Source organism: Pararge aegeria, chromosome 1, assembly GCF_905163445.1.
Source record: "Pararge aegeria chromosome 1, ilParAegt1.1, whole genome shotgun sequence".
In the NCBI taxonomy this organism is placed as follows: domain Eukaryota; kingdom Metazoa; phylum Arthropoda; class Insecta; order Lepidoptera; family Nymphalidae; genus Pararge; species Pararge aegeria.
The window spans coordinates 486,031-512,343 of record NC_053180.1 but is presented as its reverse complement, the minus strand read 5'-3'; the positions used below and the strand labels follow the sequence as shown (position 1 = coordinate 512,343).

The window sequence follows — 26,313 nt, the reverse complement described above, 5'->3', positions numbered from 1 at the left end:
TGCACTTCTACACATTGGCTTTTGTCGACCTCAAGTCTCACAGTTCCGTTTGGGCATTTATCTCCGGAGAAGCTGGCTCTGAGCCCAGCTGCAACACATGCTCCATTATATTCATAGTATCCTGGTGGGCAACGGGCAAACAGGTGGCGCGCGATTGGCAATCGATGTTCTGGCCGCGAACGCCACAGCATTCTCTTCACCCAAGGTTGCACGGAGTCTCCATCCGCACCCCAATGAGCCGCTGAGAGCATCGCCAGCCCAACGACAAGTAACACAACTCTGGGGTCCATCTTCACAGTATCTGAATGGTGTTGGAGGTGAAGTGCCGAGTTCCACGCGTTGGCTGCTATAAGTTGCTGGACAAGCTGCCAGCCGGTATTTAACTGCACGTTGTATGAGCGTGACAATTGCAATCTTGATTAAAAACCCGATACCGATAATGGATACTTTGTAAGTTCTCCAATTCTAATGTTAAAATTATTTACACATTTTATTTCCTTTACGCTAACATGATCTGAGTTCGACTGAAATAAATAACTTTCTAGTATTACTTAAATTAATATTCTATACTTAATTATATATTATTGTTTTTTGAGCATACCCGAAGCTGGACGGTGCAATGTGATGTGAAATGTGTGGGACGGTCCAAATTCCGCTTAACACCATGCAAGTCATGTAGGTATAATAATTAAAAAAATATTATTAATAAAAAAAATCATGTCAAATTAATGTCACAGCTTATCTATGAGATAGTCATTAATGGCATAGTAACTTTTATTCATTTAAAATCCCTTTAATTTCCCCTTCATCGAAGAAAATTCGCGCGTCTCAATTATGTGTTTAGGTAAGTAATTATATAAAAGTGGACTGGTGCCGAAAAAGCTATTTGAGAAAAGAGCTGTTTTGCTGCAAGGGTTGCGTAGTTTATGATTACGTCTTTTACAGCTACAGTTTTCAAATAAATCCAAGTTTACTTTAACAAAAATGATAGTCTCATAAATGTACATACATGGCAATGACATTTTATTATTTTTCTCAAGATTCGGTTTGCAACTGTCAGTATTATTAAGTTTAAATATTTATCTTATGCATTGCTTTTGCGCCTTAAAAGCCGTTTTGGTAGCCCCACTAGGCGGACAAGGGTCCGCCTCGTGGGTCCCCATTCCAGCAATCGCGTCCATCAGTTCTCCGAGTTATGTGACCCGCACATTGCCACTAGTCGTGACCAGCTCTTGCTCTGATACGTATCCTTCATATTTCTTCATTTGAGCTTGTAGAAATACACCGAGATCTTTCTTTGTCCGTTAATTGGCTCCGAGAATTGTCATCATTTTCTTTTTTCGGGAGTGCTCATTATTGGACCAAGCCGATGGCCCACCTGATGGTAAGAGGAGAACTATCGCCAATAAAAAGGGCATCACTTCAGAGTGCATGCAAGGGAGACAATGCGGCCTACTAATGGCCATCCTATCAACCTGAAGAGTGGGCGTTAAGCCCCATACGCCTGTAATTACACCAGATATTACACCCTTCAGACCGAAACACAATAATGCTGCTGCCATGTTTATTTCTGCCGTAAATAAGCATGCTGGTGAAAAAAGCTTTGTGATAGTACTTCCTATATATATATAGCACTGCGTAAACTATAATATATGAGTTCCACAAAATAAAAGTTATGTATTTTGGAAGTTCTTATGCTTTTGGTACAAGCATTAGTAACTATTTGCCGCTCATGTTAAGAGATTTAGGAGGAATGTTATTTCAAAATAATATAATAATTTGATTAATAAGTAATGCATACGAATACTTTTGTGACAGTATTTTATTAGTATAGTTGTTCGAACTCCAAGTGTTAAGTAAGTAGTGAAATCTATACTTATAATAAAACTGTAACTGGAAGATTTCTCTATATTTAACATATTTTTTTTGACCAGGGGATGCTTTATAATCGATACCGAGTCCAAACAGATTTTTATTTAATTTTTGTCTGTCTGTCCGGGCATCACGTGAAAACTACTGAACGGATTTAAATCAAATTTGGTGTAGTGGTAGCTGTTATCCCGGGTTAACATATAGAATACTTTTATCCCGATAAACACTAAGTTTCCTGCGGGTAATGGGAAGAAATTTTTTATCAAATTTACTTCATATCTCCGTTAAATTTGCACCGATTTTAATAAATCTTTTTTTATTTGACAGTGTGTACTACCAAGCACGTATTGTCTAATTTTAATGAAGATCTGATGAATATTGTCGAAATCAAGGACATAGTTCTTCACAGATAACAGCAAGTCGCAAGGCATATGGGACAACGATCGAATGCATGCGTACCAACCTACTTATATTATAAATGCGAAAGTTTGTGAGAATAGATGTATGGATGGATGGATGTATGTATGGATAGATGGATGGATGTGTGTTACGCTTTAACGCTATAACGAATGAACCGATATGGCTAAAATTTTGCAGTATAGTCCGGAATAGCTCATAGCCTTATTTTTATCCCGGAAAAGCTCCTACAGGATAGCATCGCTATTTTTTCCGCATTTGTCTTTAAATATCCACACAACGGAGTTTTAGATTGACGTGCTGTGTTGGATAGACATAATTGAAATATTATAAAGCTTTTAAATTTTTTAAATGTTTGGTTGAACGCACTAATCTCTGAAAATGCTGTTTCGATTTTTATTTTATTTTTGGATTGGTAGTAACAATTATGGCTATATAACATCACGCTACGCGAACAATGCTACTATCATTAATGCGAAATGTTGCAAAATCTGCAAAAAATATACTTTTTGAGAGATTCTGATGCGTGCGACTAGTGTTGCCCAAATTCAGTCTTGGTCTTGCAGTCTTGGTCTTGTTCTTGCGTTTTTGCAAGACCAAGACCAAGAACAAGACCGCGTATTTTTAGCAAGACCAAGACCAAGACTGACCGTGCAAGACTTGAGCAAGAACAAGACATAGCCTGCAAGACTCTTGCGTCTTGCAGCTAGGACTTAGCGCTATTTCACAGAGTAGTTAGGTGTAACAGTTCGGTGTATAGGTAGGTAGGTACGCTTAGGAATTCTATGAGACGCAAAAAACTATATCAAAGAATATGAAAAACTGGACCTATGCGCATTACGACTAATACCATAAACATAGCGAATAAAAAAATATCTATTAAAATCAAACTGAGTGCATGCATAGTTATGTTTTAACCATCGGCACTTTGATAATGCGGCATCAAAGGTTTTGTACTTACTTCTCAAAGAAATTTGCCGCTTTTCGGAAGTACATGGTTATGATACACGCGCCGGCGGCTTCTTTTGAAATCTAAAACAATCGTTGCCGCCGCGCCGAAATCATAACATTTGACACTATTCATGCAAAATAATTTCGAATTTTAAGAGTACCTACAGGTGTTCCAAAGAATAAATAAGTTTCAGATTGGTGATTTTAGATTGGTGGAGGACGCATGAGATAGAGTATCCGATTTTATCGAAAATGGCCCGTGATTTTCTCTCAATACCTGCAACTTCAGTACCTGCTGAGAGGTTATTTTCTAAAGCATCATTAGTAATTAGAAAACATAGAAATAGGTTAAGTGATGAGTCAGCCAGATGGTTACTTTGTATTAATTCTTGGTCAAAAGAATTGATATAAAGTATCATAACCTAATGATAAAGCTGTTGATTTGTGTTGTATTTTATTTTTTATTCAAATAAATGATAAATCGTAAAACTCTTTTATTAAATTTCTTATAAGTTGAGGGTTCAATCTCTTTCTAGACAGATAAGTATTGTTCTTTAAAATACAGTCAAGTTATTGTAATTAATTTGTTTTTTTACATGTTTTAGCAAATGTAAGCTTATAAATCATAAATGTTTATTAAGAAACAGTTACTTCCATGGAAAACGACATATAGGTCAGTTGATTTTTCGAATTTCTTATCAAATCTTCAGTTATTTATTAATCTGCTTGATCTTTACTATGGCTATGTTAATTCAAGCTCACAATGTTCCAATTCTAATACGTTTTTCTAAGATTTAAAGTAAACTTTAATAAATAGTAATAGACTAATAGGTAATTGCAAGACTTGCAAGACTCTTGCTGCAAGACCAAGACCAAGACCAAGACTGGGAGCGCAAGACCAAGACCAAGACCAAGACCAGGTGTATTGGCGCAAGACCAAGACCAAGACTGGCTAAGTCTCGTCTTGTTCTTGCATTTGGGCAACACTACGTGCGACGCTAGAAAGGTAAACGTTACGCCAAATGACGGAAGTAGTAAGTATATCGGAATTGTCGGGATTGTTGTTTCTTTAAAGTTCTATAAAACAGTCCGCGACTCATCGCGGACAAAGTCGCGCGTGTCCGCTAGTCTTAAATAAACTCGTAGTAGTAACATAAGTAACCAGTCTACCAATCCACACAGCGGTGGACTACGGCCTAAGCCATTCTCACTGTGGAAGGAGGCCCGTGTCCTATGGTGGGCCGGCAATGGGTTCATATGAGGATGATGACCATGGTGAAAAATTAAATTGCACGCTAGCTTTTGTTTTTGCTAAACCCCGTGAGTAGGAGCATGGATACTGTATTACTTCGAATAGATTATAGACAAAAAATCAAAAACGAATAATGGCTGATGCTTCAAAAACTCAGAAGGACAAAATATTTTACGAGTGTTGCAGTCGCCATGCAATGGCTAGCGAATTACTCAAATGTGCTGAATGTAAGAAAAAGTATCACTTTGCTTGTGTGAAAACTTCGAACTGTCAAAATTATAAAGACTTAACTCCGGAGTTCCTATCCTCTTGGCAGTGCCCTGCGTGTAATCGCCCGCGTCCTGGTATTGGCAACACTAATACTCCTATTCGTATTCCGTCTAGTCTTTTCATTGCAAGTGACAGTCTCGACGATCTCAACAGGAATGTCACCAATAGAAATAAACGAAAAAAATCTCGATTGTCAGACAGTGATACCATTACACCATATGATTTAACATTAGAGGATGTTCGACAAGTCGTAAGAGAGGAACTCAAAGCTTTACTCGATTTGTTTAAATCGAATATAATGTCTCAGGTTAGCCCTAAATTAAAAGAAATCTCTGATCAAATTACTCAAGTCACTAATTCTATATCATTTATGGAACAGCAACACGAGGAGCTAAAGAAAGAAGTCCAACTCAAGATTAAAAGCATTAGTGTTTTGGAAACAGAAAATAAAATTTTACAAACAACTATGAAAGATCTGAACGCAAGATTATCTCAATTGGAGCAGCATTCACGTGCAAATAATATTGAAATACAATGCCTTCCAGAACGCAAAAACGAATATTTACTATCGGTAGTTAATCGGATAGCGAATGCTACTAAATGCAACCTTAAGGAATCTGATGTACGCTTCTGCACTAGAACTTCAAAATTACAAAAAGATAGTAATAGACCTAGATCTGTAATAGTCAGCTTCAGTAGTCCTAGAGTACGTGATGAATTTTTAGCGGCGACGATTAATTTTAATAAAAAGGCTCAACATGTCGGAGACAAATTAAATACTAGCCATGCTGGAGTGAGCGGTGATATTAAACCAATTTACGTAGCTGAACACTTATCGCCAACTCAAAAAGCTGCACGTCTGAAGGCAAAAGAACTGAATTATAGATTTGTATGGGTTAAACGTGGTATGATATACATGCGTAAAAGTGAATCCACTGAATACAAGTTTATTAGGAATATGGACACTTTAAATAGTATTAAATAGTTTTAGGTAGTTAGTTGTAATGCATGATAATGTTATTTTAAGTTTTAAAATTCAACTTTCTTAAGTGTTATTACCAAAATGTTAGGGGACTTAGGTCGAACACTAATGAAACGCACCACGCAATCCTAAATAATGACTTCGATGTTATTATTTTAACAGAAACATGGTTGAATGAAAGTATTTTTGACAGAGAAATTTTCGATAGTAGATACCAAGTATACAGGCGTGATAGGAATAGTTCTTCTCTAAATGGACATAAAAAAACTGGGGGTGGAGTCTTCGTTGCTGTCTCAAACAATCTAGTTTCGCGACGTGAAATTGACTGGGAAAGTGACTGTGAGGACATTTGGATCACTATTGATTTGGTTACTAAACTTAGTACGGAATCTATGCATATTTGTGCTGTCTACTTGGCTCCGCCTGTTAATAACACCTCCTTAAATAGCTTTCTTGACAATGCCAATAGTATTTTCAATAGAACTAACAGCCCTGTACTTATTGCCGGTGATTTTAATCTCAGTGGCATAGTATGGTCTGCTGATGATAATTCTTTAGATGCACATCCATCCAACTATAGTAATTGTGCACTGGAAAGCACTTTAATCGATTTTATGTCATTTAATGGACTAAAACAGTATAACTTGTCATATAACCATAAAAATAAAATTCTAGATTTAGTGTTAACTAATAATGAGGTTACAGTTTGCAGATGTTGCAATCCGATAAGAAAGATAGACAACTATCATCCCCCACTGGAAATTGCAATTCCCCAGCCAGCTAATAAACTTATGATCACAAATGAATCCAGAAATAATCAAAATTACTTTAAGGCAGATTACAAAAGCATAATCGTTAATTAAACTTCTTAAGTTAAAACACAAATATCACTTAAAAGTAAAAAAATTTAAGAATCCATTAGATTTATTAGAGTTTCAATATTTACGTAATTTAGGACCTCTTTTTTTCAATATTTTTATTAATAATATTACCGATATATTTTTCAACAGCGATGCGAGCCTGTTTGCTGATGATTTAAAATTGACTCGAGTTATTAAGTGTGAATCTGATGTTCAGTTGCTACAGGAGGATTTGTGTAGATTGAGCGAATGGTGTGTGAATAATAAAATGTTCCTTAACATAAGCAAATGTTATCATATTAAATTTACTCGTAAAAAGAATAAAATATCATCTGCATATTATATAAACAACTTGCGGTTGACGGAAGTTGATTCTATTCGTGACTTGGGTGTTAACTTAGATAGTAAACTAAATTTTATTCCTCATATTGATAAAACCCTTGACTTGGCTAACAGAGCATTAGGTTTTGTGCTTAGATTTTCTAAAAGCTTTAAGCAATATTCTACTGTAATAAGACTCTTCGGTTGCTACGTACGTTGTAGATTGGAATATTGCTGCTCAGTCTGGTCACCGTCTACAAAAGTTCACACGAAAAGAATCGAGAGAATACAGAAAAGATTTTTGCGCCAGCTTTCATATCGATACAATAAAAACCTTAATAATTATATTGACAGGCTTAATTTTTTCAAGATGCAGAGTCTTGAAGATTGGAGGGGGACATTGTCTATGATGTTCCTGTTTAAACTGTTCAATAACAAGCTGGATTGCTCTGAACTAATTAACAGATTTTCAATCAAAGCTCCGCGTACCAATACACCACGTTATCCTTGCAATTTGTTACATCACAGGCGTTACAGAACCAAATTAGGAAAACTGTCCCCTATACCTCGTAACTCGGATTGCTATAATAAGTGTGTGATTAAGCTTAATGACTTAGACATTTTTCATGACAGTTACATTGAATTTAGACGAAAAGTAATAAATATTTGTTAACTACTAATTAATCTGACTTACATTTTAGTTTATTAAGTTTAAGTTTAATTTTATTTATTACTTTTAAGACATCAATATTAATTATTTTAATCCGATTTAATTCATTTTTGTTTTGTTTTGTCTCCTAATAATTGATTAAGTTAATTTTTTTATTGTAATTTAGCTTTAAATATTTATACTTTTATACTTTTAAAGGTTTATATTAACTGACTAATAATTAATTGTAAATAATTTATAAGAATGACTTTTTTACATTTTAATGCATGCTGTGATAACCTGTAAATAGTTGAAAATTTACTATGTGACACATTCCAAAAAAAAAAAAAAGCATGTTTTAATGTATCTACTGTTGGTTGTCCTTTATAAATAAATAAATAAATAAATAAATAAATAAATAAATAAATAGATATCTACTTAAATAAGATCACTGAGATTTCACAACAGCTGTGTGCAAACGATCTGTACTCGACAATCACTTTATAGCTCATGATGCTGAGTGGTCTGTCAAATGATTATGTCTTACTCAAAATGGCGATGGAGAATTCAAACGTGAAGCTCTCCAGTGAGGTTATAATAGGAAAATTACTGCAGGAGAATCTTCACCCCCCAACGATTACCAAGTGAAATCCGTGAGTAATAAGAAGCGCTCACAGACGAATCAATTCAAGGCCCTAATGTCAGCGCTATCGGCTAACATCAAGAATAAGTTATGGTATATATTATGTATGCACGTGAAACACACGTGTCGAAAAAGAAATGTCATGAGTGATTTTTTGAGTGTAAACAGGTCAGTAGAAGAGTAATTTTAAGTTTTGGCGATTTTAAACCATAACTCTGTTAAATATGAACGAATTTCAATAACTCTTTTTGCCTGAGACTGTGCGTTCATATTCGCCTGAGACTATGTACGTTCATCATAACAAGAACACGCGTCAAGTAACGACGAACGGACTATACTGTCTAGGTTTTTATTTATTTGTCGTTGCTGTAATTGGATTCATGTATGTGGGTATTTGAAACATCAAGAAATAAAAATAAAAAACAAGAATTAAATAATAAACTAAATTATTTTAATAAAATAAAAAAAAAATAAAAATTTGTGAGAATGTACCAACCAACGTAGTGTTAATATATTTGTTGCATCAAAAAAATTTCCTCGCTTAAAGGTTAGGTATGTCAACTTTACTAGAACCTAGAGATTCATTTCGACTACACATGGCCGAGTAAAGTAGGACGTTAAGAGCATGAGAAGTGAAAAATATTTTTTAACCCCAAAAAGATATGTGAGAATAATTTGTAAATAGTCCAAGCTATTTGTAAGCCATATTTATATAAAGCTTAATATACTTACAATCTCAGTACTATATATTTATGACGTACGAGTACTCTTATTTATAGCCACCAACTAAGCTACTCTACTAATAGATTAGCCATACTAATAGATTACGATTCCCCGTACATTAAACCGCTCTCTATATCGGTTTAAATAGTTAAATCTCTCTAAATAGTTTTTTTTATAATAGACGATAAAATATGCAAAAAATTACCTGAAATAATGAAGCCGCATGCAGTAAGCTATCTAAGTCAATTTATTCAAAGTCATATATTAAAATATCAGCTAATATAATATTTTGTTTTGTTGAAATTGCATCATTACATTATAAATATTACACAAGTTATTAAAAACACCATTACACAAATACGTTATTTTCCTTTTTTCTTGATTGCTAAAACGTATCCTCTTCGCAATCTACACATTCTACGCATTCGTCCCTTACTCTCACCGTTCCGGTTGGGCATTTATCTCCGGAGAAGCTGGCTCTAAGCAGAGCTACAACACATACTCCGTTATATTCATGGTATCCTGGTGGGCAACCGGCAAACAGGCGGAGCGCGACTGGCATTCGGTACTCTGGCTGCGAGCGCCAAGCCATGCTCTCCACCCAAGGATGCACGGAGTCTTCATCTGCACCCCAATGAGCCGCTGAGCGCATCGCCAGCCCGACGACAAGTAACACAACTCTGGGATCCATCTTCACAGTATCTTAATGGTATTGGAGGTGATGTCCGAGACGTGCGCGATGGCTGCAACAAGTCGATGGACAAGCGGCCAGCCGGTTTAAATACCGGCTGGCCGCTTGTCCATCGACTTGTTAACCGACACGGTGTACAGCAAGGCAATTGCAAGCTTGATTCAGGACCCGATACCGATAATATATAAAATATAATTTTCTCCAATTTAATTTTGAAATTAGTTACACATATTTTTCACTTAAGCTGACATGTTTTGTATTGAAGTGAAATAAATAACTTGCTAGTATTAATAATTGTAACTTAATACCAATTTAATATTGTTTTTAAACCAATCCAAAGTTGGACGGTGCCATGTACTATCATCTGCTGAACAAAGGTCTTATTGTAGAGATTTCCAAACATTACGGTCATTTGGTTGCATTCAGGGTCAGGCCATTCCAGTACTCGCGTCTATCAGTTCTTCGAGTTATGTGCCCTGCGCATTACTACTTCACCGTTGAGCTGTCGGTTTTCCTGGCCCTTTTATAGTAGGTACTTCATATTTATTCATCTGATCATCTTGAATAATCTGAGCTCTTATGTTTGATCATTGATAGACCGAGCATATAGCCCAACTGATGAATGGATAAATATAATGTATCAAAATAAAATAATTCTAGCTCTTGACCCACTTCAAGTTTTAAATAACCCTTTATCACGTAAACACTGCTGCAAATCATTGCAAATCATATAGTGTACTGAGGGTTTCGGTCCTCTCTATCCAATCATATTCATCAGATCTACACGAAGTTGGTGTAGAACTAAACTGATACTAGCCTATCCACTTCAAAAATAATTATTTTTAGACCGTTGCGGTCTTGCGTGTCAAAAAATCCTCTTGATGTCCCTTCATATATCTTATCGTCCAAGCTACACACTTTTGGAACTCACCACCAGAACATATTAGACACTGCAGTTCGGTGCACACTTTTAAACACAATGTGAAGGAGCATTATCTATCGTTGTCGTAGTATATTTATAAAAATAATTAGAAATATTTATTTAATTATTATTATGTATTTTGTATATATTATGATATCTTCAAATTTTATTGTATAAGTATGTAGAATTTCGTTAATATTTAGATATATTGCATATCTTTAGTAGTTATCATTTCGTAGATTGTACCTTTATTTGACCTACACCACAATTAAATCATCTTACTCACACTCTGGGGTAGCTGGATGAGATCTCTTATAGAGATAAGCTTTCCTTTCCTTTCCTTCATGTATCTTCTGTCACTGTCCTTCACAATCACTGTTTATTTTTGGTACATAAATAATAAATAAATATGGTGGTAAGTGGTTGCAGAAGAGGTTTTGGTCGCAGAAAAATGTCCTGGCTTCGTAACGTCAGCAGAATTATTTCGCTTCGCGATAAATATAAAAGAATTTACGAAGCTGACTGCCAACCTTCGCTAGTTGTAGAGGCATCGCAAGAAGAAGAAGAAGACGAGCTTCGGAGATCTGTATCTATACAGCAAGTCTTACAGACAGAAATCCCTTTGTAATAAATTATAGAAATAGGCCGAAAACTTGCACAATAATATATTTGTAATAATAACATCACTAATAAGACAAAACATTAGTTATTAGTCTCTATAAACAAAAAGTGGATATAAACAATCAACTCACTTTAAAAGGTCATGAACTAGTGACGATTGAATACGAGTATAACGCACATACAGCAGATATTTGTGAAGTTCAGTCTATACCTAAGGTAATTTTTGATCTACCAATGCTAACTTCAGCATTGGTAAAACAAGGAGTTTAAACTCACATATCACCCCTATAGGACATGGGTCTGCTTCCACAATGAAAAACGTTTAGGTCCGTAGTGGTGGACTTGACACGCTTGTTAAACTCTCAGGCATGCAGGTTTTCACACGATTTTTTGCCTTCACCATTAAAGCAAGCGAAATTTTAATAGGTTAAAACATAACTTAGAATTGTTGTAGGTGCGTGCTGAGGTTCGAACATTGCCATCGGAACCGGTGGTAGAGTCATTAAATACAGGCAGATTTGACGCTTAAAATTATCATCGAGGTATAGGATTAAAACTCTAGGCAGTTGGCAGGCGTAAAAATCTACTCAGTATTTTCAGAATGCCATAATGAGTTTGTTTGTATGACCTCCTTTTTCTTCCTTCCTTTTTGTTTCCATTTAGAACATGCTCATGAGCAGAATAGTAGGGATGAAGTACATGTAGCTGTATCTCATAATATTTTATATTATGTGATATCTTATTGACTCAGTCTTCTGCACCGCTAACTAATCTTTGTCGCTGTCCAAAGGCCTTGAACGAGCACGCGGGTGCATGGTAAAGCCTTCTGCATAAAGCGCTATCCATCGTTATCATTGAAAATACTACCATATTTTAATGTAGTTAAACTTAAATTCCGAACGGCATATTGGCAATTGACGAATGTATAACCCGTTCTATTTATTTTAATTAATTATTTATAGTTTAGTGACTAAGTAGATACGTAAATGTTCTTGGTAATGCGCTATAGGAGACAACGCTTACAGCTTAAAGGTGTCGTGATCATTTGTCTTGAGTTTTTTTGCCGTGGAATGGTATTTGTGTGGAAAATTTTTCTTGTAGGTATGGGAAATATAATATGGGAAAATATAATATTATTAATTGGTTTCAACAAATATAAAAAGTAAGTATAACATTGTACGGGATACAAATAAAGTGTGCGACGTCCACAATAGAATTCCCTGTTTCGTGGAAATCACTATAAGAAAATACCTAACCAAGGTAGGCTGTCGAACTCCCTGGCTGCTGAGTGCTGTGGTTTAAGTGGGAGGTCCCGGATTCGACCCTGGCAGGCAGTGGTGTGCACAGCCCTTGGAGCCAGGGTATGCACAAGGTGTTTAGCACAAACATAAAGTGAAATTGCAAATTTAGATTTTAGGTAACTATGTTGGTTTTTAATCCAATTACTTCACGAAAGTTAAATTTTTGATTGATTTATTACTATAATCTATCTACTGCTAATTGAATAAAAGTACAAACCCTGATTTACGTCACATAATTATGACACACCATTCGGCAGCACTTTCTAAGCACACTGATGATGATAATAATTTTTCCAACATATCATGTTTTATCGGCTTTATGAAAATTATTAAGTTCACAATGTCCTTTATAATTCCACACATTACGTATATTGGACAATAAAACTCAAGGAAAGCAAAATAATCGATTGATGAGTACACAACCGCTTAGCCAAGAATAGTTTATTTTTAAACATACGTGTTACTTTTTTTGAGACATTTGTAACATTAGTACACACTTTACTTTACGAATGATTTCTAATTTAACGATAAAGGATAGGAATTAAACTTGTCACTAAGTACATTTTCCAGGCACACCAAACCAAAACAAAGACCGCACGAATATGCTTTCGTCATAAAATGATTGTATAAACAATAAATAAACCTCAACTCATTAAACAATCACTACACAAACTTTTATAAGTTACTGAATTTATACTTAAACCATTAATTTATCACCAACGCCATAGAGCATTGTTCGAAGGTAAACAATAATGGCGATTGAATATGCTAATGATAATATTGCAATCGAAATAAGTCGAAATATGTCTTTAATTTTTTTGTAAGTATGGGTACGAACGCTATTCAATTTTAATATGTAAACAATAAATAAACAATATAATAGCCATCCGCGAATAAAAGGCATAAATAATTTTATAACTTAAACGTTAACGTAGTGAGAGAAATAGTTTGAAATAAATACTCCTAGCAGCGCTTTTGAGTGGGAGAAGATTTGTTGCTCCTACTTTTTTAAGCAAAATACTATTTTCAGAAACGCGAATGAAGAATCCGTACCCACTTGGGTACGGATAAGCCAGTTCCACCAACGTTGAGACACAAAATATCACCTTTAAACTTCACCTGGAACTCGTAATGTCCTTACGCTATTTAAGAGTTTATTTACGAATAATTAGTTCAGATTACACGTTCACGATGCAAAACGTCTTTCACTTAGAAGGAAAAAAACAGGGGTCGTGGGTTTTGAATGGAGGCTAGGTAAGAAAAATGTGTTGCGTGAAAGAGAATGGGGGTTAATGAGGTACTAGGTATGATTGAACTTACCTAGGAGTGAAAAGGAGCGAATGCTAATTTGGGAGAAACAGATTCACAGATCAGTCAGACGTCAAAGGTCTGTTATTTATTTATCTACCCTCAAATTAATCAATATAATATGCTTTTGAGATCCACCATAAAGTTTACTTTAAATTGTATAGAAAATAATTAAACACAGTTGCATAAGGAAAATCTATTTTTTATTTTGTTTTTTTAACATACTATACACTAAAAAGTTATGTAAAGATTGTTTACATTATAAGACGAGTGAGAAAACATGATGAGAAAGCGTGCGTTGAATAAATGAAGCAAACTCGTATAATATTTTGGTTAATTATTTTTTGAAAAAAGAATTTAATTATTTATTTATTTTGTACCATAGATTAAAATTAACATGGAAAAGGGCAACTTATCTCAAAAGAGATTTCTACAAGAAGCTCTCAAAAATATGCTTATAATACAAAAGTTTCGTTACACGTTATTTGTTTTATGTGAAATGGTTTTTTGTTCCAACAACCCTTATTGCTTAATGTTCAGAACACACATTCCGAACAAGCAGCGTCGGCCCGAAGGTAAATCATCAACGTCGTCATCCTCCGCGTCGGTGTCGGCAAAGAGAACGTCATGCACTTGGGGCTCTGCTTCCAAACTCCGAACCACTAAACCACTATGCGGAGATATGAATTGAGACTGCGGCAAGTCTCTGTTTTCATATGTATCTGTATATTTCGCAGACGCTAGCGCCACCCCGACCACAAGCAAAAACACTTTGGGATCCATGATCTCTGGCTTACTCTGTGGAGCAAGAGGCCCGCCGGTATTTATATACGCGTTGTATTATCAGCCAATGCGACACAGCCTACAGCGTGACAATTGTAATTATGATCTCGAAGCCTATAATCAACATTTTATTTCTTAATTACTGTTTTATTTAATTCCATTTCACGATTTACATCAAGAATATTCAAAATATAAAATTATCAAGATAATTTTACTCGGCCGAACATAATAACCTACTTCAAATGCACAAATTATAGAAATATTAATACTACCATAAGTACTTAAATTATTGAAAATAAAGTGTCCATGTTGATTAAAATATTTAACCTCCTTGGTGTATGTAGTGTTAGATTGTCCACACGTTTTTATCATCTGTGTACTAATTAACTCTATAATATCCCTTTTTATTAACTTGTCTCGAACTTTTTCTTAAATAGTTTATCAGGAAGGTCTTTTATGTCACTTGGAATCTGAAATCTAATTGCACGACTCATGATGCGAAGCATCAGAGAGTGCTTTACAATCGAAAAATTTTTTTCGTCTCATTTTTATTATTATAGCCTTGTTAGTTCACGGAATCAAGATATTTTGCATACTATTGTCGAGATAATTTAATGGAGATTAATTCCATACTTTTAAAAAATTGATTTACTGTAATAGAATTGGAAAAAAACCCCAAAATAGGTCAAAAAATTTTCCTGTCCGTCATGTGTGAAACCCGAAAACACTCAACTTGTGAAAAAATCCATTATTTGAGTAATTTTTTTTTTTAAATTCTAATCGACGATTGTAGTTCACTGAATGCGAATGATTAATTAATTCAGTGTAGTTTAATTGAAATTAATAAAAAACGAAAACTACAAGACTGTATATCTATATATATCCACTAGCTATTGCCCGCAACTTCGTCTGCGTTTGATTTTGTTTTAAAGTATTCAGTATCACTAAGCCTTAAATGAGTATAGTAGTATATATATATATATATATATATATATATACATAACATGTGACTGTCAATTAATTATAGACAAATAATTTGCAATAAAATAAAGTTGCGACTATAATTAAAGATCTAAGCTATCCTATCTCTTAAGTTGGACCAGAATGCTGACGGTGTGCCAATTTAATTTAAAATCGGTTAAGTAGTTTAGGAGTCCATCGCGGACAAACATCGTGACAGGAGATTTATATATATTAAGATGTAAAATTAACATGGATGGTGATATATCTATGTCTATAGATATTATGTACATTTTATTCAGATTTAATTTATTTAAATAGATATTATGTACATTTTATTCAGATTTAAATAAAATTTGGTATAGTTATAGCTGATATTCCGGATCAACATATTATAGGATACTTTATATCCCGATAAACAGTGAGTTTCTTCCGGGAAAAGGGTTGAAATATTTTATCAATTGTACTTTTTTTATTTGAAAGTGTATTATAAAATAATCCTTTAAAAAAATGAGGGATGCTGTAGGCATTCATTATTAATAGATACTTGTTGGTCAATCCCCTTCCATCTTAAAGTTCGTTTCAAAAACTGTAACAAGATGTAAAACGCACTTCCAAAAGAATAACCACTTCAAATTAAAAGGTAAATTCTTCTCACAATTTATGCACCAGACAATGAAAAGTTATAACTCCTTCCAAACAAGGTTAATTAGCCATAATGGCTTAAAAACTGGCAAGGGAATTTATCCCAGCAAAACAAATGCTATTTTCACTCGCAGTTGCAGGTGAAAAAGAGATGACGCCTTTTGACAGCTCGAGATGACGCCTAATTTTCGCCACAGTCATCAGTCAACAGATTATCCCAAACAAAGAAATATGATACAAATCTTACCTGGACTTCTCGGAAAAGCTCCATATTTGTCCTCTAATTAACTCGCATCAATCTTACAACAATAGCTATTTGGAAGCTAATTGAAAATGGATTTTATTTCACCTATCTCTCGATAGGTGGTACCACTACGCCGTTACAATAGGACTTACAAAGACTTAGTAATATGGTCCTGTTTTACCCTTTGGGTACGGCACCCCTAAAAGATATATATTTGAAAAATCCATACTAATAATTATTGTAATCACCTGACATTTCACCTATAGTATTTTTTAAAGTAATTTGTGCGTGTGCTTTCGCAATGCACCATTTAGTCAAGTGAAACTGATGATGAATTATCTTTATTTTTATTCGTCTCAAAAATCAGAGATGTTTCATCTGCAAACTGTACAATGTCACATGTGCCGCTTACATGGTGTGGTAGATCATCTACATATATACATCAAAAATAGAAAAACACCCAAAACAAGCCCTGTGGGACACCCATCAAGGTAGATGATCTGCGAGACTTAAAGTCTTTCACGCATACGCATTTGATTAAAGTTATACACTTAGGTAAAATGCAATCAAATTTGCAATGTTTTTGACGCCATAGTTGCTTTGTTTCAGTAACAAGGTTTTATGTGCAACACAATCAAATGCTTTAGACAGATCGCAAAAAATACAAACGGAATTCTGTTAATGATTCTTTGTGAGCGTTTTATAATTCCGCGCCCACAGGCACCGAACTACCTTTACTTTAGCTGTACTACTCGAGATAAAGTAAATTATTTACATTGGTATTATTCAAAAGTTGATTAAGTGAATTTTTTTCGAAGACCTTTCTAAGAGTTGGCAAGATTGAAATAGGCCTATAATTGTTACGGTCATTTTTACTATCCGATTTAAGAATAGAAATACGTTAACTGTTTTCTATCAATAGTTTTCATAAAATAAAAAAGAACAATCTCTCATCTTTAGTATAGAATAACACCTATAGCAACTCAATTTCACCTGCGTAAAATACGAGCGTACTGTCACTTATTCTACAAATATACAACCTATCTCAATGAATTGGCTAACGCATAAAATATTTTCAATTGCCCCTCTGGTGCAGTGCTGAGCGCTGTGGTTCATACGTGGTAGATTCGATGTTGTAGATTTGATGCGGGTTCGATCCCCGGCAGGGCGATTTGGGAATTTCAGAATCAGCATAAAAGGTTACATTCTCTTTTCCGACTCAACGCATAACTACCATCGTATCTTATTCTATAGTGATCTTAAGTATAATAAATACCTACATACCGTTTTCCTTATTAATAAGGCATTTATAAATTATTGGAAGTGAAATTGTCGAAAGTATTGAAATCATAATGTACCATTGTAATCTTTATATATATATTTCTTGTGTGCGTGTGTATGTCACTAAACTCCTAGACGGCTGGACCGATTTAAATTATTTTTTTGGTATACGTTTGGGTGGCGCCCTTGATGGTTTAGATTCACAAATCAGCCCGGCAGATGGCGCTGGGGTCAGCTAGTAATATATATAACACAAATTGTTTCTTTAAAGTTCTAAAAACCGCGCCAATATACGACTATTTTTTAAGGTTGACCCATACGCGGACCTATACCGGTATAATAACCAAATCAAATCAAATCAAATCAAATCAAATATTTTATTTCAAAGTAGGTACCTAACTGTACACTTTCTGAATGACATACAAATCTGTCATTATTTCAATAATAATTTTGATTGTAATAATCAATTGTAAATTAAGTTTAAAAAAACAATTTTACGATGTTACAAAATTAATACATGACCAAAGTTTATAATTATTAAAATAAATTACCGAGTAAATTATACAAAAATAATAATAGTAATAATTTAAATCTAGCTACTAAAACATTTTTAGAAATACCAACTATGTAGGTACTTTTCAATTTAGAAATGTGTTTTAGAAATAGCAGCCATCCAAGCGTTCCTGTCACATATATAATCCTCTACGGTATAGTAGCCTTTTTTACATAAACGCTCCTTTACATATTAACCATACAATATAATACAATTAAACACAAATATATATATTATACGTTAAAGAATTAATTGTTGAAACTATAAGGTCTATAGGAACTAAATCTTTTATAATAAAAAAATTCAGATACGATGGTTACATGATAGAACTATTTATTTTAAATTAAAAAAACAAAAAAATTATAATATTGCATCAACTGTATGTCTTCCAACGCCCCTTACTGCTTAATGTTCACAACACAATTTCCAAACATACATCGTGGTTTCGGTGGCGGAACTTCTATATCTTCTGGGGCGCCATAATCTGAGTAGATGGTGTGTGCCGCAATATCTGATTCCGGAACCCACACCCAACGACCACCGTCGGGATGCCTCACAGGATGCACCAAATCTCCACTCACATAAGTAGCTGTATATCTCGCTGAGGCTAGCGCCACCCCGGCCACAAACAAGAACACTCTGGGATCCATTGTCTCTGTATCATTCTGCAGAGCAAGCGACGCACCGGTATATATATACGAGATGCATTATCAGCCAATGCGACACAGCCGAAAGCGTTTCAATCGTAATTTAGATCTGGAACCGGAGTACCTGCACATTCTTTCTTAATAACTATTTGTTCTAATTTAATTAATTTGTTACACATTTTAATTATGTTTTTCTTGTACATATTTTGTAAAATAAATCACAAGCGAATGCCGACGACTTCTTCCGCGTACATTACGTAAAATTATCGCATACAAACTTTCACCCCCAAATAGTCCCCTTCTGTTAAGTCAACATACCTAAAAACTTTAATAATAATTAGCTTTATTGACCGCAATAAATTCTAACGACAACATTTGGGTTATATGGTTGGGATTCTATTCATCCCGAAATTCTGCACGGTTACTTTGGGAGGGGATGAAATTGTTCTTGCACTGGATAGGTTATACTCTTAGTTTAGGTTTGCCCACATTTCGTGTAGATCTGATGTATAAGATTGAAGAAAGAGGACAGCAGCAAACTCCTCACTTAAGGCTTAACGATACTGAATACATAAACTGTTGCCACATTTTTGGGGACTTCAGCGCTAGGCCTAAATAAAAAATGTTAGAAATTTTAGCGTGAACCTTTAGCATACAAATAAACTAACTAATTTAGATTCTTCCTTTAAAGATTATTGTTCTTTGTTATGATTAGGAGCTGAAACTCAAGACGGTCACCCATCCATTTACTGAATTGGGTCAACGTTGCTTCCCCAGCGCTATCGTCTAATATGCTGCTGTTAAGCCACACATTATGTGCAGCCATTTGCTTTTAGGAATTAAAAGTATTTTAAGTAAAACGAAACGGAAGTGGATCCCCGTGACGATCATTGTCGTTTTTCAATGTTTACTTTATTCGAGGTACCATTTTTTGTTTAGTCCTAACAAAAAAAAAAAAAAGTTACAACTATTTATGTATTCAGTATCGTTAAGCATTATGTGAGAGGTTTGCTGATCCGCTGAGGAGTTCTGTCCTCTATATCCAATCATATTCATCAGATCTAGACGAAATTTTTGCAAAACTAAACTGATAGTATATATATCCAGTAAAAAAATAATTATTAAAATCGGTTAACATTTGACAGAGTTATAGTGATAAATCGTCAAACACTTTCATCTCCTCTAAAAAAAAGAACTTAGCTGAATTTCTCGATAAATAATATCCTATGTCCTACCACGTAGTACGAACTCAAATCGTGCATAGTTTCATTTGAATTCATTCAGTAGTTTAAGCGTGATGTGCGGCGGAGATACTGACAGACAGACAGACAAACGCGAATGAAAAAATTACAGTTTTGGGTTCAGTATCAGTTATATAGTGCCCTCCAAAAACTTTTTTAAATATCTTCAATGTACAGAATTTGACCCATTACAGTTTTATTATGAGTATAGATATTTCTATTTACTCCCTTTCGTGATTGAATTTTTTATAAATCCTACAAATGTGTTTTATCTTCTTTACTATCAATAACTAAATACAAAATTTTCATTAATATAACTTGAAAAATTGCCTTTTGTACAAACTTTCATACCCTATTTAACTCTTTAAGGGTGGAATTTGCAAAAACTGCAATAGATATACTTTTTATTTACCGTACAAAGGTTTTTGTAAAGCCGTATGAACCATTAAACTCCCCTACTTTTTCGGGATACAAAGTATCCGATGTCCTTTATGATGCAAGCTTCATGGTGTTTTATTTTTTGAAGATGGTAAAGATTTCTTACAGATTTCGCAATCAACAGTGTCAATTATATATGACCGTCCTAATAAATGACAGATGTGTGAGCAGCACCAAATAATGAATAGTCGATTACGCTATTCAACCAATATTGACTTAGTCAGTAAATGGATGGACATGTGAAGAAACTTTAAGACTAACATCAGTGCGTTGCTGCTGTCTACTGAGGAGCCCCACGCATACAACTTCATATTTTTGCAACTATTATTTTAAAGACCTTAACATACATTGGTCTATTATATATAAAGCTTTCAGGCAGGTATATAATCTAAGTGAGCTTAAAAACTTGGAAAATAAAAATTCATTTATATCAAGTGGGCCTAGTTAAAATTAAGGAGGTACTTTTGAAACCTCATGTCAGTCTATTTGTAGTCTCTACCACCGTGTGGGAAGGCAGATCGTACCAAGAAGAAGCGGGCAGAAAGCTCAGCAGATTGCTATTTTTTAACATCGTTTTACAGATCTTTAGAATCTAGAATTTTTCCATCTTGTGTGAGAGGTAAGAGCGGAGCGGCCGACTGTTTCTAAGCAGCTTTGCTGTCAGCCGCTCTTAGGGCTATATAACTCTACATATGTATAGCTCATTCACGAATTCGTAGTTATGGATTTATTTAATGTATGGTGCACACTTAAAGCCGTACCGATAATCGCTTTGAATGAGCGAGCCAGTGGGCCTATCGATGGTGTCTGACAGCTCGGACGCTATACATAACCATTGCAGCTCAATCTTAAAGTGGTAATTAAATAAAGCAAACCATACAATCATGTATTTGTAAACTATTCAATAAAGGAAATTGAATTTGTAATATTGAGTTATTGTTTTCTATTTTTTTATTCGTTCTTAATCGTTATTGCTTGATGTTAATGATACAATTTCCAAAAAAGCATCGTCGGCCCGATGGCAAGTTATCATTGATGTCCACTTGGTGGATGGCAGGCTCGTTGTCCAAACTTGGAATCGCTACATAACCATGATGATCACGATGATCAGACTGTTCAAAATCTGTATCCAGAGGCGCAGTATATCTAGCAGACGCTAGCGCCAACCCGACCACGAGCAAAACCACTCTGGGATCCATAATCTCTGGCTCACTCTGCTGAGCAAGTGGCCCGCCGGTATTTATATACGTGTTTTATTATCAGCCAATGCGACACAGCCCACAGCGTGTCAATTGTAATCATGATCGCAAAACCTTTCATTAAAATTATATTTCTTAATTACTGTTTTATTTAATTTGATTTCGCAATTCGACACAAAGGTCTCATATAATGTTTACCTTTATTGTGAAAACTTATTGGGTATATAAAAGCGTCAACAACTTCAATATCATTTTGCTTGGTTGAACATAATAACTTCAAATGCACAAACTGTCTAAGTGTTCTATGCTCTTGCGTATTTAGCATTTATAATAAAGATATTTTTGGTACACAACTTTTGCTTGGGATTATTACCTGAGAAGAGAAATAAATGTACGAAAATTTAACAGTATACGCAGTGGCAACCTTGAGGAGGGTAAGTTTATGGAAATGAAGGATGTAAAACAGGACAGACAGTTAACAAAGTGATCCCGATCAGGGCTTCCTTTTTAAATTTTGAATATGGGTAGCTATTACATTTTTGGGTCTAAGATCTTCACAAATAAGGCTTGTTTATGATAGGCCTGTTCATGATAGGAAGTCGTTTGAGAAGTAATGTCATTGTTAATGTCATGATGCTCCACAGAAGCTGCCTCCTCATCCAGCTAAGATCAACACATATTACGTATTCATGGTGTCCTGGTAGGCAACCGGCACGCAACTGTCACTTGATAATCTGGCTGCGATGATGGTGATGAGGATGCACGAGGTCTCCAGTCGCATCCCAATGAACCGCTCAGAGTATCGCCAGTCCGACCACAAGTAACACAACTCCCCAGAGCTGTGTTACTTGTCATTGGGCTGGCGGTCATCGTCACAGTGGCTGTTTATAGTTGGTGGAGATGTGTCAGGACAATATCTGCAAGTTACTGGACAAGCTGCCTACAATACATCATGGAATTCCACAAGTAAAGCCTGCTTCTATCCAAACTGGACAGATATTTTTATCCTTTTTTTCTAGGTATAAAAAAATATAAGAAATGCATATTAACATTTGCACTATCAATTTCATCCATGCCGCTTGAACAAAAAATTATGACGGTGCATAAGCAATACATATTTGAAATTTAATTTATGTACCTACATAAAAAAAAAAGAAAATTAAAAAAAAAGTGGACTGTAACAATATTAATATTCGATGTAACTTTAATATCTCTCAAGCAGGAATAAAACACCATGCACCTTATTGCGTCAATCCTTTATTGTCGAGCGCCCGCCGCGTGGCGGAATCGCCGGTGAGACATATTTTATATTTGAACTACCTACATTACACCTCCGGCCATAATTAGGAATACAACATTTAACTTATTGACTACGTATTATACGTATAATATATATTAGAATAATAAAACATAAATAACTAACAATTGTATTACATTTACGTGTAACCAAAACGTTCCACCTTTTTACGTTCTCGTTTGGGAAGATTATCTGTGACCTCAGCCGCTCGAGGCGGAGATGACATGCTTGTTGTAGTAGTGGACGTCTGCCTTGCTAACGACGATTCTGTTTCGGTATTTCCGTCCTTATCGCACTCCTGTGCTACGTTAGAAGCCGTCATCTCCGACTCGGCCATCTCTGAGGTTGGTTCCAAAATTGCATCCTCACGCTCAACCTTATCCAGGCTGTCATTTTCCGTTGGACAAGCAACACCAGATAATCGTGCTCGCGGTTTTATTTGATCCATATGCCTTGTAATAAGTCGACCATTATCGTCACCTACTGTGAACCTACGGGATCCTAATCTATCAGTAATAACGCCTTTAGCCCATTTGTTCTTCTCCCCATATTCACGCACCCACACAGAATCGCCACATTCTATATCGCGTGTTATACCTCTCGCATTTAGCATCTGTCGTTTTTGCGCTGTATGTACCGCATCCTCAAGCCCACGCTCACCCCTTAACAAATCTAACCGTGATCGTAGCGAACGCCGCTGAAGTAGCATCGCCGGTGTCTTACCGGTTGTCAAGTGCACGGAGTTCCTATACGCTAGTAAAAAAGTTTGTATTGCTGCTTCTACATCCACGTTGTCTCTTATAGCCTTTTTTATAGCTCTCTTACATAGCTTAACTGCGTTCTCGGCTGCACCATTAGACTGTGGGTGATACACAGGAGAGAAGGACTGCCGAATACCGTTCCTAGTAAGAAACTCTTTGAATTCGTTGCTAGTAAAAGGAGGCCCTTGGTCTGAAATTAATTCTAACGGCAAACCAAAGTTAGCGAATGTCACTCTTAAATTTCGAATCACGCTTGACGCAGTGGTCCGTGGCATGTGAAAAAGATCTAACCACTTGGAACTCGAGTCTATTAAAACGAGATACGTTTTGCCCTGGTATGGTCCTAAAAAATCGATGTGAATACGCGTCCACGGCTGTGTGTTATACGGCCATGCCTGCGGAGTTGCTCGCGGTGGTGCTGATGCCTCCATCGCACAGGTTTCACAACGTTGGCACGTCTGGGTATCACGTTGGCGTATCGGGTGGCACGTAGATGCGTACCGGCTCGCCGGTGAATCGTCCCAAACCATCCGCGAATACATTATAGTATCTGGAACTGAAAACATTCAAATCGAAGTTGCAAGAATTTAAGTTATGTACTTCCTGTACGGTTACACTCTGTATGCTTATATCTAGGGCTGCTATCCATTGCCTTCCCAATAGCATCGATTTCCCATTTTTTACAATATATAAATCTAACAGTTTTTTAGTGCCCTTGTATTCTACCTGCGGAGTAATAACACCGATTGGCTTAACAATTTCGCCCGTATAATATCTTAATGCTACTTAATATAATCTACATTGCTTAATAGGTAACCCTCCAAAATATCTATTGTACACGTCCTCGCTGACGCAAGATACTGCGCTTCCCGTGTCACACTCCATTTTCACTGCCTTACTATGAATTATGATTGGGATATATATAGGCTTGCATTCAGAGATATCAACTTGATTAATGTCAATTAAAATTACCTCGTCACTACCACTATCGCTGTCCTGTCCCGCTTGCTTGTTGCACTGTGTCACATCCACTGTATTATGCGGCGTTATATTTGGACACACCCGGCGTATATGCCCCCGCCTCATACACACTCTGCATACATACGCCTTAAAATTGCATCCTGACTCCTCATGGGCACCACCACACGCTTGGCACCCTTGCTGTGACCGCGGCCCACTAGACGCAGCGGCTGCCCTGCCGCGCGACGCCGCGCGCCACCCGTGCTGTCCCCTAGCTGCGCCCGCGGGCCGCCGCGAGCGCCCGCTGTACACCGCTTGGCATTCTACTGCGCTCGTCTCACCGCTCGCCTTCGCGTTCCCCACAACCATTGCCGCATCTTTCTCAGCAGCTTCGAGGCTAACTGCTAGGTTATATGCCTTCGCGAAGTCTAACTTATTCTCGGCAAATAGGCGCTGACGTATAATCTCGCTTTTTATTCCGCAAACTAACTGATCGCGTAAGCTTTCCTGTAATCCAGTACCAAATTCACATGTTTTCGACATCTTTTTTAAAACTGCAATATAATCCGCGATACTTTCGGCCTCGCCTTGTTGCCTATGCCGAAATTTATATCTTTCTGCCAGTTCACTTGGTTTTGGCTGTAGGTGATTTGCCATAATCGAGGTTAGTTCCTTAAATGATTTGGTGTTCGGTTTGTCTGGAGTACACAAACTTACTAAAAGTTCATAACTTTCTGCTCCCATAACTGTTATTAGTGTAGGCACTTGCAAATCCAGTCCGATCTTATTCACTAAGAAATATTGTTCGAGTCGTTCTACGTACAACTTCCAGTTATCACTTTGCACTTTAAATTCGGTTATTTTACCGATAGACATCTTGCACAATTCAAAATACACGCGTAAGACTCGAAAAAATAGGCTCGTCGCCACTTTAATATCTCTCAAGCAGGAATAAAACACCATGCACCTTATTGCGTCAATCCTTTATTGTCGAGCGCCCGCCGCGTGGCGGAATCGCCGGTGAGACATATTTTATATTTGAACTACCTACATTACAGTAACAATAAACTTGTAGTTCAGTTTACTAGGCTGCATAAAATGAGTAATTCATTTGAGGGTAATTGAATATAATTTTATAACAAATTACCAGATGAAATCCTTAAGTCTCTAAATAAGTTCAAAGTTAAACGTAAGCTTATGGAAAATTCCTATGATAATATTAAGGACTAGCGGACCCTCGCGACTTCGTCCGCGTATGAGTCAATCAAGAAGCTACAATAGATCAGATGCTAACATCATAATCATCGTGGCTAGTTATGTACCTACTGGTTTTTTTCGTGTCCTACTGAGAGTCAGTAGTCATTGTTTTAGTTGATACATACAAACATACATACATCCATCCAAATATCCATCCTCACAAACTTTCGCATCTATAATATTAGTAGGATGGTACGCATGCATTCGATCACTGTCCCATATGCCTTGCGACCTGCTGTTATTTGTGAAGAGTTATGTCCTTCA

General features: G+C 35.9%; 3 protein-coding genes and 1 long non-coding RNA gene across 4 annotated transcripts; 2 read left to right on the top strand and 2 right to left on the bottom strand.

The window, feature by feature from the left end:
* Positions 1 to 4,625: 4,625 nt before the first annotated feature.
* Positions 4,626 to 5,747, top strand: LOC120624109. Its single transcript, XM_039890501.1, has one exon. The coding sequence runs from the start codon at positions 4,626 to 4,628 to the stop codon at positions 5,745 to 5,747; it is 1,122 nt and encodes a 373-aa protein (XP_039746435.1).
* A 16,252-nt stretch (positions 5,748 to 21,999) lies between these two features.
* Positions 22,000 to 22,767, top strand: LOC120625734. Its single transcript, XR_005658826.1, has 2 exons — positions 22,000 to 22,208; positions 22,419 to 22,767. It is a non-coding gene; the product is annotated as an uncharacterized LOC120625734 (long non-coding RNA).
* Positions 22,768 to 23,210: 443 nt separating this feature from the next.
* LOC120624032 (uncharacterized protein K02A2.6-like) lies at positions 23,211 to 24,374 on the bottom strand. Its single transcript, XM_039890383.1, has one exon. The coding sequence runs from the start codon at positions 24,372 to 24,374 to the stop codon at positions 23,211 to 23,213; it is 1,164 nt and encodes a 387-aa protein (XP_039746317.1).
* Positions 24,321 to 25,844, bottom strand: LOC120627154. Its single transcript, XM_039895030.1, has 2 exons — positions 24,805 to 25,844; positions 24,321 to 24,388 (listed from the first exon to the last, which is right to left on the bottom strand). Exons 1-2 carry the CDS (start codon positions 25,753 to 25,755, stop codon positions 24,374 to 24,376), a joined length of 966 nt encoding a protein of 321 aa, XP_039750964.1. The 5' UTR covers positions 25,756 to 25,844; the 3' UTR covers positions 24,321 to 24,373.
* Between the last annotated feature and the right edge of the window lie 469 nt (positions 25,845 to 26,313).

What these genes read in the sequence shown, in the direction of transcription:
- LOC120624109 (XM_039890501.1), top strand. Translation starts at nt 4,626, where the DNA reads ATGGCTGATGCTTCAAAAACTCAGAAGGACAAAATATTTTACGAGTGT.
- LOC120624032 (XM_039890383.1), bottom strand. Translation starts at nt 24,374, where the DNA reads ATGTATTCGCGGATGGTTTGGGACGATTCACCGGCGAGCCGGTACGCA.
- LOC120627154 (XM_039895030.1), bottom strand. Translation starts at nt 25,755, where the DNA reads ATGGTGTTTTATTCCTGCTTGAGAGATATTAAAGTGGCGACGAGCCTA.